This window comes from Lactuca sativa, chromosome 5, assembly GCF_002870075.4.
Source record: "Lactuca sativa cultivar Salinas chromosome 5, Lsat_Salinas_v11, whole genome shotgun sequence".
Taxonomy (NCBI): domain Eukaryota; kingdom Viridiplantae; phylum Streptophyta; class Magnoliopsida; order Asterales; family Asteraceae; genus Lactuca; species Lactuca sativa.
The window spans coordinates 302559522-302573938 of record NC_056627.2 but is presented as its reverse complement, the minus strand read 5'-3'; the positions used below and the strand labels follow the sequence as shown (position 1 = coordinate 302573938).

At 29.6% G+C, this 14417-nt stretch overlaps 1 protein-coding gene across 1 annotated transcript; it reads right to left on the bottom strand.

Moving 5' to 3' along the window:
* Positions 1 to 6079: 6079 nt before the first annotated feature.
* Positions 6080 to 8274, bottom strand: LOC111892646 (protein EFFECTOR OF TRANSCRIPTION 2). The gene is made up of 3 exons (XM_023888703.3): positions 8044 to 8274; positions 7174 to 7530; positions 6080 to 7040 (listed from the first exon to the last, which is right to left on the bottom strand). Exons 1-3 carry the CDS (start codon positions 8140 to 8142, stop codon positions 6264 to 6266), a joined length of 1233 nt encoding a protein of 410 aa, XP_023744471.1. The 5' UTR covers positions 8143 to 8274; the 3' UTR covers positions 6080 to 6263.
* Between the last annotated feature and the right edge of the window lie 6143 nt (positions 8275 to 14417).

Here is a 14417-nt window from a genome sequence, read left to right as displayed (position 1 = left end):
GTATTTAAAAAGAAACATATTAATAGTATATGAGTTGTAATATTATAATTTAATTATTATTTTCAAATAAGGCAATTATTAATTAAAGTATAAATATGATGTGTTAATTAAAAAAAATAAACAATTAGAAAATGACATATGAAAAAAACATTTATTCAAAAATACCAAAAAGGGAGCTAATATTTCCAATGAAGACTTTTAATATTTCCAAGGAATAATTAATATATGGACTATTTTACCCTTAATCAAATTTAATTTAATTTTAAATAATGAATAGAAAGAAAGATCTTTCCAAACTTTACCTCCATTTTTTACGTTACGTGATCAATTCCAAATATAATTTTCAACAGAATAACAAATTATCTTGCCTCATTATTATATATCTTTCTTAGAAATATTTAACTAATATAATACATTTATATTTTGTTTTGTTTTAATTTATTTCTTACACCAACAATGAACAAACTTTTGACGGCGAAATATGGATTTTAGTGATTCTAAAGTCAGGTTTTTGTTGTTAAGCAACATGGTTCAAAAATAAAAATGATCATAAGATGTGAATAAATCAATTAAGACTACTAGGTGTGAGCAACATGTTATTACATGTTATCACATATAAATTGTCCACCTCATCACCTTAGTTACATTTTGGTATTATAACACCAAATGTGGAAATGAGCAACACCAAATAACATGTGATAACACATTCTATTTTCTATTTTTTTAAATTTTTTTCTGAATGTTTTTAATTTCTATTATTCTAATTTGTTTTATTTTTTAATTTACTTCATATATTTCTAATTCGTTTTATTTTTTTTATTTATGTCATATCTCTATAAAAAAACATAATTTCATTAAATAGTAAATTAAAAATATCATACAAACCAAAAAAAAAAAAACACACGATAGTCCTAATAATTAAAAAAAAAACACCAACAAACTATTCTTCGTCGAAGTATTTGCTCTCGATCTTTGCATTCATCCTTTGTATCACTTCAGCTCATCTCGGTGGTAAATTGATTCGTTTGTCGTAAGAATTGTCAAATCCTTCGATATACGACCTTCTTCGGCTTCTTTACGAAGGAAATTCAAATGCTCCCGTTGCAATTCATATCTTTTATTTGCGATTTTCGTGTGGGCGTCGAATTATTTTTCATTTCGTCGTGCTTTCGAAGCCGACTTTCATTCTCTTGTGCATGTCGTTGCGCGCGCTTGGCTTTGTCGTTGTTGAAATAAAGTATCAACAACTATTCTAATAAATATAGATAAAACATAAATTGTATATAATACTAACAATTACCTAGGATGTGAAGTAAAAAGAGTAGTATTGCTTTTATGTTTTACTCATCAGTTAGGAAAAAGAAGAAAGAAGACAGAAGGTTGTTTTGACTTGACTATAATGAACAAACAAATAATGAGAATACATATAATGAAGTCTTACGTAAGAAAAATTTTCCATCATTGGACTATAAAAAAATCATCAAAAATAAGCTAAAGTGGCACAAAATTGCAATAAACACAATTCAAACATCCTTACTCCATTAAAAGCTTAAACTAAAAAGCAAACACACACAAGTTTCTGTGAGAAATTAAACTCAATAAAAAACACACACTAATTTATCTCTCTAGTTTAGAAGATGAAGAATCTTAGGATCGTGACTAGTTTAGGTTAAAAAAATCTTTTCTTTCTTATTTTTTATTCTTCATAATCAAAGATGACGAATCACATGGTGTTATCGGATTCTAGGATCGATTCAAGCTCACATATCTTTTGAGCCGAGAGGAAGATGTAATAGAGCAGCAACACAGAACAAGGAAGAAGTTGGACGTCGTTCGTATTGTTCGTAGTTAGGAAACAAATCTTTTTTTATCTCTTTAATATCAAAATTTAAAAATAAAGCAAATCACGTTTCTATCTTTCTAATATAGAAAATTAAAACTAATATTGACTGAAGGGTAAAAATGTCCACCTTTTAATTTTTCAGTGGATGAATTAAAATGCCAAGTGGAAAAATCAGCTCCCTACCAAAAAATGACATGTGTCCAAGTTAATGAAGAAATGACATTTGGCAAAATTATTTTTATTTATTAGAAAGGATGTTTCATTTAAATCGACATATTATTCAATGATAATGATGATATCTAGACAGAAAATAAATTGATATGTATTGGATAAAAATATTAGTATATAAAATTGACATGTATAAATAAAAAAAAATGTTTTCTATAAATTAGTTTTTGTGAGAATTTTTATGCGGCTTTAAAACAGCTCGAAAAAATAATTTTTGACAATTTATGTTGATTTTCTCATTATGGTTACTCAATCCTTGACAAATCCACAATCCACATCTATTTTGAAAATTAATGTTCATAAACGTCACGACGACCATTATAAACATCCGTCTTGATTAGAGGTGTTTGAACAGGTTAAAACAAGTGACTATTTGATTTACTACAACGTCAAATAAGAAAGTTATGTACAAAAATTATACCTACAATATGATTTATAACGAAATCCTTATTCTAATAAAAAAATAGTTTTAATGTTTTTTTGACATGTGTCATCCTATTAAGCCTCCTAATTAATGCATATTTTATTCTATTTTTGACATGTGTCACCCTTTTAGGCTTATTCATTAACTAGGTCTGAAACCCATGTATTATATGAGTTTATTTAAAAAAAAATAAATATAAAATTTTAACAATTTGAAAATTTTGAATTTATAAGAAAAATGAGGAATCTTTTGAATTATTAAAATTAAAGAGGCTTTAATGTATTAGATACATTACATATATAAACCATTTCTAATAAATACTTTACATATATATATTACCTTACATACTAAATGTGGAATTTTAATTTAATAAAATGAAAAATACAATAAAATGACAAGTGGAAAATAGAAAATCTAAAAATGTTAGAAAATACCATGTATCCAAATGAAGGAGAAAATGACATGTGGCAAAAAAAACATTCATCTATTATAGTAGATGCATGTTATTTATCAACCTATTAATTCTCAATTTTAAATTTTAAAATTTAAATTTCTCACTCTAATTACATTAATTTAATTACATTAGAATAAAAATTAAATTAAAATTAATACAATTTATAAAGTGATGTAATTTCATATATTTATTTAAATTAACAATTATAATTTTATATAACTAAAAAAATATCTCCTACTTAATAATTTATTTGAAATAATTGATTGATAATTTTAAGTTCTCACTATAATAGTTTAATTAATTTTATAACCATGGTTTTCACGGGTTATCTTCTAAACTAGTTAAGGATATAAAACAAGTGACTATTTGATTTGTTTCACGCCTATGATCTTCAACTATCGTTGATTTTATTTGACGTATATGATATAATTGATATTCCGTGGACATCGAGAAAAGAATTGTCGGACTCATTAACCTAAAAACGAAATATGGGCCATAAATGAACCTAATATGGATAAAAATTTGGGCCAAGAGAGTGGACCGTACTATTTAACCCTTATAAGTTGTAACGTCTAATATTCCTCTACAAAAATAAATCAACCCTTTTCTCTTTTATTTTTAAAAGTTGATTCGTATACAAAAATGGTTTTTTATATATAATAATTTATGAATTAAAATGTTGTATTGTATAACTTTATAAAATATAAATTATTATATATGAAGAAAAATTCTTGTAAACCACTTCTCATTATTTTTTTATATCAATATTAATAAGCATATATATTTTGATTGCAACTGTTTGCTAACTAGTTATCAAGTTCGTTTTCTGCTAATGATTTAGCTTCACTTTTTATTCTCGAACCATTATCATTTCCAGCTAATTAAAATAATGAGACCTCTATATCTAACAATTGAAATCGTTTTGCTTTAATATTATCGACACGATTGTCCTAACGAGTAAATGACAACGGATTAAGAGTTAAAATATTTCACATTATCCTTTAAAATTTATCATGTCTTGATGAAATTGGCAATATATATATATATATATATATATATATATATATATATATATATATATATATATATATATATATATATATATATATATATATATATATATATAGGGAAAGGTTATTTGGATAACAAAAAAACCCTAAAAATCATAAAAATGCATAAAAAAATACCTAGAGATCACAAAACTTTTTTTTTGACATTTTTTATGAAAAAATCGCAGGTTTTTAAAGAAAATTGCTGGAAAAAAATTTGAAAAAAAAAAATTGATTTTTTATTTTTTTTAGCGAATTTTTATAAAAAGCTGCGATTTTTTATAAAAAAAATTCAAAAAAAAGGTTTTATGATCTCTAAGTATTTGTTTTATGCATTTTTATGATTTTTAGGGGTTTTTTTAGGGTTTTTTGTTTTCCATAGAACCTAAACCTATATATATATATATATATATATATATATATATATATATATATATATATATATATATATATATATATATATATATATATATATATATATAAAGTGACATCAGGGTTTGGGCATAGATTGTGGTAGTGGTGGTGTTGTATAGAGATTGTGGTGTGACTGGTGATAGTTGTCGGCAGTGGGATTAAAGAGATGATTGTGTTTTTGTGGCGTCTTAAGGTTATTTTAATAACTAATGGTAATTAATAACTAACAGAAAGGAGAAGGATCATTTTAGTACACCGAAACAAACGCATATTAAATTTATAGGTTGGATTTTTTTTTTAAAACCTCATCCGAAAAAAAAACAATCAGACCGCATAGCCCATTTCTGAAGTTGAATAAAACTTTATTTGTTCTCATTATTTGAGAAAACTTTTGGACTGTACTTCAAAATGGTATCCATGTTAAATAATATTCTTTTTTTCATTGAGGTATGGATCATTAATTATCAATACAGGGATTTAATACATAATGATTTCTAACCCAACGGGTTATCGGGTGGTCCGAACCATACATAAAAAACTGTATGAACAGGACCGGACTTTTGGCCGAGCCTAGCCTACACGCCTGACCCGTGCTTTATATAGCAACCCGGCGGACCAACTTAGGTTTCGGGCCTTAGTGGGCCAAAATTCATATGTTCTGCACGGATACCTTTTTCCTCGGGGCTTTTGGTCCATCCTAGGCCCAACCCAAGCTCTGCACAATACCTTTTTCGTCGAAGTTGGTTAGGTTCGGTGTGCATAGTGAAGATATAGACAATTGAGATCTTGTTTACACCACACAAAAAAGAGAGAAGGATGGACGAGGTGATAAAAGGAAGTGTGTGAGAGAGAGAAAAAAAAAACAAAGAACAAATTAGAATGATATTATAGTCTTTTTATGTTTGACAACGATCAAAATAATAATAATAATAATAATAATAATAATAATAATAATAATAATAATGATGATGATGAAAAAAAACTACTTATGTAAGTTGAATAGATTTTGCATTTTATCCATATATTGTTTTGAAAATCACATTGGATCATTTTTGAAATTTACTCTAATACTTTTTCATTTTTGAAATTTACTCTAATACTTTTTACTTACATTCCAAGTTATTTACAATTTAATAGAAACATATTTCTATTTCTTATTTTGTAACCATTATTTAATAATAAAATTGATGCATCGTTATTAATTGTGTGCCTTTAATAAACCAAAATGACATTCAAATGAACGGAAAACAAAAACAAAAGCTCAAGATAAACCAGGCTTTTGGCCCATTTCCTGCCTTCGCAAAAGCGTGGGGCCTTATCAATAGCTCAAGTCATTTGTTGACCGGCCTTTGACCTAGGCCGGGTTCTTTTGCCTTTGGGTTGGGCCCCCATTTATGTAGCTCTAATTTGATCGCAGTTTGCAACGAATAGCTTCAAAATCTTCAAACAGACGTATCGAACCAAATTGCTTCTCTATGGATCGAACAAGGCAATCCCTTAAACGTAAGGAGTTATGATAAACTAATAAATCAATAAAATCAAATGGAGAATAGGTCATAGGATGTATCAGCAATCCTAATCCTAAGTTTAATGATATTTTAGTCATGTTACAACTTTAAGAGTCCTAAAGTTTTCATACAAAATTCAACTAAACTGAAACACGACACTCAAGCTCATAAAAACATTTTATTAAAAGAAACAGATCATTTTCATAATGTATAGTTTTTACTTTTTATATTCATATCTAAACAACACACTTGACACATTATTTTTAATAAAAAAGAATCAAATCATATCAATTATATGTATACAACCTTTCACACTTCACATCCATCGATTGAGAATCACCCATTAATTTCGGCCCTGATCATGTTGCCAGCAAAACTTACTATTTTCACCTGCTTTCCTTCTACAAAACGAACCACTCACTGTAACCCCTACACAAGTCAACGAATCCACACCAATTTTTCCATTGACCATTATGCCCTTGTGTCCTTCATAACTCTTTTGCATTTTTATTCTCATTCCTTTGTGTTCCTCACAACGTTTCCTCCCTGCAACAGGCATTCTTGTACATATAGAACCATCATCATCAAGGGTGACCCCACAACACACCTCTGTGTCTGTATTAGTACCAGTAAATAAACGGGATTTTACTTTTACAGATGCGTTGACTTTCATCCCTTTATGGTCAACGCACCTCTTTCTTCCCTCAACTGGAGGCCGAGTACATATAGATCCGTGACCCAATGCCACACCACATATTTGTTCATCATCACTGTTGTTGTTTGTATCATGATTGTTGGCTACTAGAGAAGGGCGTGATCGGGTGAATTTGAAGATTCTTGTGAGGATATTTGTGTCATTCTGCTTGGTGTAGAAGTTAGATCCGTTTTCCAAAACGGGTGGGTCGCAATGTTTGATATTAAGACCCACCTTTTTTGGAGGAATGAGATGAAGCTTTTTGAAAACCCGGGATATGGGAACCCTTTTAGTGTTGGAAGCGGTTTTAAGCTTTTGATGGATGTCAACAGGGCGGCGTTCCCCATTCATCCCTCGGTTCCATGCGTAATCGAAGGTTTTTAAAAGCTGGGTTTCTGTTTTCTCAGCATCCTTCTTATTATCCATCTGTAAAATCCAAATCAAACATGGAAATTTTCTTTTAATGATTATGCATAAGATAAAAAAAAATTGAGCCAACGTAACATTCTCCATCAAACAATAAGAAAAAGGAAATTAAGAATGAAAAGATGTTATTTACCGGAGCCCATCGAAATGCAATTGCAAAGCCGTAAGAGAATATGTCGGAGAACAATCCAAGGAGTTTCCGGTCAGTTTGCTCTCCGTTTGACCAGCCATTCTCCAAATGAGCACCATCACGGCCATACTGTTGAAGTCTAGTTCTAACATTATCAGCTTGTCCGAGATAAACAGGAATTATCCTTTTGGAGCTAAGTTGGCTACTAGTTTTTGATTCTGTTTGTGGGAGTGAAACAGCTATCCCAAGCTCATAAACCCCTGGACAAGAAGAACAATTTGGAAGATTGTGAGTCCTGTATCTCTCTGCGCCTTCTTTGCTCAACAAATAATCTTCCCAATCACGAGGCCCAATTAGGATCTGGAAATTAAAATACATAAGTATGATAAAATTGTTTTGGAAGTATGCCAAAATTGGAATTCAAAGTTCATTCAGGAATTCTAGAACTCAGATCGTTACACTTACACCATGTTCTTCGTATCAAAAATCACACATATATATGGAGCTGAGAACTACGTTTGCTGATGGATAACTCAATTTAATAATTGAAATCAAAGTAAAAAAGTTTCCTAATTGGTGCACGCTATTCGATCTTCTTCGAAAGCAAATTATAAATATGGAAGTATATAGAGAGAGAATTATAGAAATCAAATGTAGGAGAATCGATGATGCCAATCACTGTACCATTGTTCATTCATATCCACAATCAACAAAAAAAAGTGAGTAATTGAAGAATTAAACTAAATCGGAGCTGAGAACAATCTGAGATTGTGAATAATTACAATCCGAAATTGAAATTCAAAGTAAAAAACAGTTTCATAATTGTTGCTCGCAATCCAGATCTAAAGAAAACTAATAGAACGAGAAGATTACCTTCCATTGCGAGAAAGCAGAATCATGTTTGGTGCGCTTACAGTCCTCTCTCTTCAACAGCGGCACTGTGGAGGCGGCGTCACTGAAGGTTCTCCCCATCGCGCTCCGCCCTCGCGGTTGTCGGAACTGCCCGTTAAACGGCGATGAACAGTTCTCTAGGTACTTTTGAAAACTTCATAAATGGTCCCAAAGCTATTCAATGGTTTTCATGTTTTCACTTTAACAAATACCTTTAACTTTTTCTGTTAAAGGTAACAAACTATGTAAAACGATTTTGTGTTTTTGGCCCTATTAAATAATTTTATTTAAATGTTGTTATTATTATTGTATTTGTACATTCCATTTAATAGTCTATAATTTGTTCTATTGTTCTAGTTAGTTAAGTAACTTTTGTTATTATTTTAATATAATTAAATTATTTCATTAACTTTATTATTTAATTATTATATTATTATTTACTAATTTTAGTATGACAAAAAAATTGTTGTTAGAAAGACTCAAATTTAAAAAAATTAAAAAATCAAATGTGTTTTTTTTAATTAGTTTGTTTTTATAAAAAAATATATTTGAACAAAACAATTGATTAATATAACTGATTAAAACTTAAAATTTATAAAAAAAAAGGGATATCTCCAAAAAAATCTCAATATTTTGGTCAAATTTTTAATAAAGTCTTAAATTTTATTTTTTGAATAAAAAGACAAAATTGCAAAAATGGTCCCTATGGTTGACAAATTTATGTGTTTTTGGTCCAAAACGAAACGTTGGTGCACCACTGGTCCAAAATTGGATATTTCTATCGTTTTTGGTCCTTATGGTTAACATTATTGTGTGGTTTTGGTCCATACCCTACCTGAAATGACAAAAATTGCTTAATTTATTCTTTTTTAAATTTCTTTCTATTAATTTCTTATTATTTCAATTAAAAACCAAGAAAAAAATGTCAATTACCCACCCACCCTCCTAATTTCTTTTTAATATTTAGAACCACCACCATCTGGTCACCACCACCGACGGATCGCCCTCCTCCTCATCGGAACACCACTGTTCTCCTTTGACACCCAATATAATACATTTACAGTAACCTCCATAAACCACCCTTATACCGCTACCAACAGCCACCTATATCACATACGAACACCTACCAAGCCACCACTGTCATCGGACCCGCCATCTGCCATACAACGATCGTCATTAAACCACCACCATCGAAAATCGTTACTAAACCAAACCACCTACGTCACCGCAGGAAAAACGAGATTTGCAATGGAAAGTCAGAAAATTGGATTTGCGCCATGTTAAAGGATGGTGGAGCTTGATGTAGCTTTTGGGTTTTCAGTCCTTGTCCTTCATCTTTCAGTGATGAGGGTTTTCAATCGCCACCACCACCTTTTTAAGCATTTTTTGATCTCCTAGCCCCGCCACAACCATCAATCTGTTTCGTTCAAGATCTGAGGGCAGCGACGCCAGGGAAAATGGGGAAACTGGAAAAGAAAGATAGGTGATAGATCCTCGAGCCATAGATATGAATATATCTAAAAATCGAGCTACAGAGCTGAACATATACGAAGTCGGCGAGCATGGTGACGACTCTTGGCTGCATCCGACGATGGATTTTGCAATGGACATTGTGATTCCAGTTTTGTAGGTGAAGCCTTCAAAGAACATTAATCAGCGGTCGGGGTGAGAGGTGTAGTAGTGGTTGGATGTGAGGCGGGTGAGGGGTGAAGTAGTGGTCGGAGGTGAGGCGTTGATCTTGGGGACGTTGACAGATACATCCTTTTCTTGAGCTTATTTGTTTGAATTTCCTCCCATTAATCTCCTTTCTACCAACGAGAATACTGATCAGTTCACACGAGAGAGAGAGAGAGAGGGCGTTTCTGTATTTAGTTAAACACATTAATATAAATAAAAAAAATAAAAAAACAAACTATAAGGGCATAATGGTCTTTTTAAGTAGATAGGGACCAAAAACGGTAGAAAGATCCAATTTTGGACCAATGGTGCACCAACGTTTTGATTTGGACCAAAAGCACATAAATTTGCTAACCATAGGGACTACTTTTGCAATTTTGTTGAATAAAAAAGTCCTGAATTTTTCACCTTTTGAATAGAAAAACCCAAGAAACCGGCTAATTTATTCACTTTATCCCTTTTTGACCTGTTCACTAGGTCATTAGACCAAATTGTTAATTTTTCGAAAATAATGGGACTTTTTTGCAAATTTTGTCAAATTTTTTATATAATGTATGTACTTATTTTTTACATATCTATATCTATTTCTATGTATTTTGTATTTTTTATGTTTTTATATGTATATATTTACATATTTTTATGTATTTTAAATGTATAAACGTATTTTTCACTTATTTATATGTATTTTTAACCTATTTACATATTTTTTTATGTATTTTTATGTGTTATTTTTTATGTATTTATATGTATTTTATATATTTTTATGTATTTATGTATTTTTTTTAAAGCTTTTTATATAGATGTTTTATGTATTTTAAGTGTATAAATGTATTTTTCACGTATTTATATCTATTTTAAGTATTTTACAAATTTTTTATGTATTACATATTTATATATTTTTTAAAGTTTTTTATATAGATGGTTTTGTATCTTTATGTATTTTAAATGTATAAACGTATTGTTTTACGTATTTATATGTATTTTTTTTAAGTATTTTACATATTTTTTGTGTGTTTTTATGTATTTTTTTATGTATTATGTATTTATATATATATATATATATATATATATATATATATATATATATATATATATATATATATATATATATATATATTTGCATATTTATGTATGTTTTAGTTTTCTTATATAGATATTTATTTATTTTTATGTATATTAAATGCTTAATTGTATTATTTTTACGTAAAAATATATAAACACCTAAAAATAATACAATTAAACATTTAATCTACATAAAAATACATAAACATCTATATAAGAAAATTAAAAAAAAAATACATAAATACCCAAAAGTACATATAAATACATAATACATAAAAACATATAAAAACACACAAAGATATATAAAATACTTAAAAAATACATATAAATACGTAAAACAATACGTCTATACATTTAAAATACATAAATATACAAAAACATCTATATAAAACAATTTTAAAAAATGCATAAATACGTAATACATAAAAAAATATGTAAAATACTTAAAAATAGATATAAATATTTAAAAAATACGTTTATACATTTAAAATACATAAACATATATATAAAAAGCTTTAGAAAATACATAAATATGTAAAAATACATAGAAATGCATGTGAATACATAATACATAAAAAATAACACATAAAAATACATAAAAAAATACGTAAAATGGTTAAAAATACATATAAATAAGTAAAAAAAAAATACGTTTATACATTTAAAATACATAAAAATACGTAAATATATACATATAAAAACATAAAAAAAAATACACAAATACGTAAAAGTAGATATAGATATGTAAAAAATATGTTTATACATTATAGAAATTTTTTGACAAAATCTGCAAAAAAAAATCTCATTATTTTCGAAAAATTAACAATTTGGTCCCATGACCTACTGAACAGGTCAAAAAAGGCTAAAGTGAATAAATTAGCCGATTTCTTGGGTTTTTCTATTCAAAATATGAAAAAATCGGAACTTTTTTATTCAAAAAATAAAATTTAGGAATTTATTAAAAATTTCCCCAAAATATTAGGACTTTTTTGGAGATATCCCAAGAAATACTTAAAAAGTTGTGATCGGGGACCATAAAATCCATGAGACCATAAAGCCTAAACTTAGCCGGTTATTCTTTTTAAATATTTAATAGTAAATTTAAAACTTTATTTAGTTTTTCGAGATTTACATAAAATGATAAAATATGACAAGTTTGTTACATTAAATTATCACAAAATACTTAGATTATGTTTGATATACTAGCTGAAAAATTAGTTGTTAGCTGAAAAACTAACGGTTAAATAAAAAGTTAGCTTATAACTGAAAAGCTAGCTGATAAAAAATAATGTTTGGTAAACTAATTAACTAAAAGATATAAATGATATAAAAAATATTTAAAATAATATGTTTCTATAATTAATTTATGGGTATATTTGGAAAAGTTTAAAAAAACTTTTAAAAAGCTAGTCTAAGTAGTTTTTAAAAAAATTAGTTTAAAAACTACTTTTTAGATTGTCACGCATAACAACTTAAAAAAAACTCAAAAAATAAATTAGCTTATCTGCTAGTTATAACGCACCAAATTAATGAATTAGTAAAACTAGCATCTTAAACTTTTTTTATTAGCCTAAAGGAATTTGATAAACAATTTAATGGTAGTTTTATAATCGTACGGACAATATAAGTATACATATGTACAATACACCATATTTTGGTATTCATAATAATTCGAACAATCCTACAAAACAATGATTTGTTTAAGTTCTTGTGCCTAACGTGATAACCATTGGATTATCCAATCAAATTATTTGTGTAAACCCACACGTATAATCAAATAAATTTTATAGAAAATGAATTTCTAAATCCTAAAGCCTTAGACCTATACTTTAACCCTACATGTTAATATACCCGGATAAAGATAAAGAGATCAGAGAAAACTACTAAATTATTAAGCTGACACGGATAAAAATAAATATATAGTAAACTCAAAGAATACAAAAGTACATGTTGGCAATCAGAGATGCAGAGTCCAGAGGCAGCAACAGTGTGACAACAATGCTAGATTTACATGTTACGGTGGCTATATCCGGAGGCAGATGCAGTGGCAGTGGCGATAGTGGCGCTACATCTGTATGCGGTGGCGACAACTGCAATAGCGACAACTAGATATTGATTAGCGTCGTGAGGCAAGAACTGGTGCTTCAACGAGGACGATATAGCTTTTCAACGATGCCAGGTTCCAACAAATTTAAAATCGGAAGTAGCTGGGTTTCCAACAAGATTCAAAACTCCGACATCATTTTATTAGAGAGATTTTATTTGGGAGGAGAAAGAAAAAAAATTGAGAAGGAAAACAATTGGACATGAAAGGCATCTTTGGCGACTACTAGAGAAGGTCGTCAGAAGTGGAGGTTGACAACAAAAGGTTGTGGTCAGTAGTAGCAGCAGAAGGTTTAACCTAACGTTCTGATATCATGTTATATTATAATGTGCTTATCTGTCAAATGAGAATTATAAATACATAAATATAAAGAGAATACATAAACTTTAAAGGACCTTAAGTCCTTTCCTCCAGTTGTAACATCCATAAAAATCAAGCCAAATTTAAACTTTTTAAAACATTTCAAAACCAATAATTATTACAAAACTTGTTTTCAAAATAGTTTAGTGTCAGAGTATCCCAAAATTAAATCATGAAACATAAGAAGGTGTACGATCACGACTTCGCCTTCACGCGATCATCAGAAGTACCTATAACAAAATCAACAATTGTAAGCCCGAAACTTAGTGAGTTCCCCCAAAATACCAACACCATACATATATAACCATATCATATAAACAAACACAACATGCATAATGAGCCATCAGTCTGACTGGATCGCCTCACAGGCCATCAGTCTATTTGGACCGCTCTCCGAGCCATCGACACGTCTGGACCACCTCTCAGGGCCTTCAGTCTATCCAAACCGCTCGTCGGGCCTTCGACCTGACTAGTACGCCCTAACCAGGTCTGCAGTCTATCTGGTCCGCCCTGGGTATCTTGGCCTACAGCACAAAGCAGAACCTGCCTCAACCTAATCCCTCAAACCAACAATCATGTGCACATAAATATCATATGCTAGCTAGCAAGTACAGATAGTCATATAGATCTAGCAGATCACTAACATGGCAACCATCCTATAACCAAGGTACAGATCTAACCGATTATTAACATATCAACCATCCTATAACCAGGATACTGATCTAACAGATCACTAACATATCATAATCCTATAACCAGGATACCGATCTAACAGATCACTAACACAGCATAATCATATAAACAGGATACCGATCTAACAGATCACTAGCATAGCAACCATCCTATAACCATGATACAAGTCATAAAGGTCTAGCGTTGGTGCCTTAGACGTTGTTGATATAGTGAGAAGAACTCACCTCACACTACTGAAGTCCCGCAGACAAAACCCTAGCTATTGGATGATAGATTCCCGAACTGTCAACATCAAAACAACACCCAATTAATAATTGGGCTCCAATACATAACCATAAGTCCATGCTTGGGGTAAAAGACTACTTTACCCCCAACCTAGCTTGATTCAAGCCCAATGCCCAAAATCATACTCCAATGGCCCAAAAGTCAATCAATGGACCAAAGCCCAACATATGGCCCA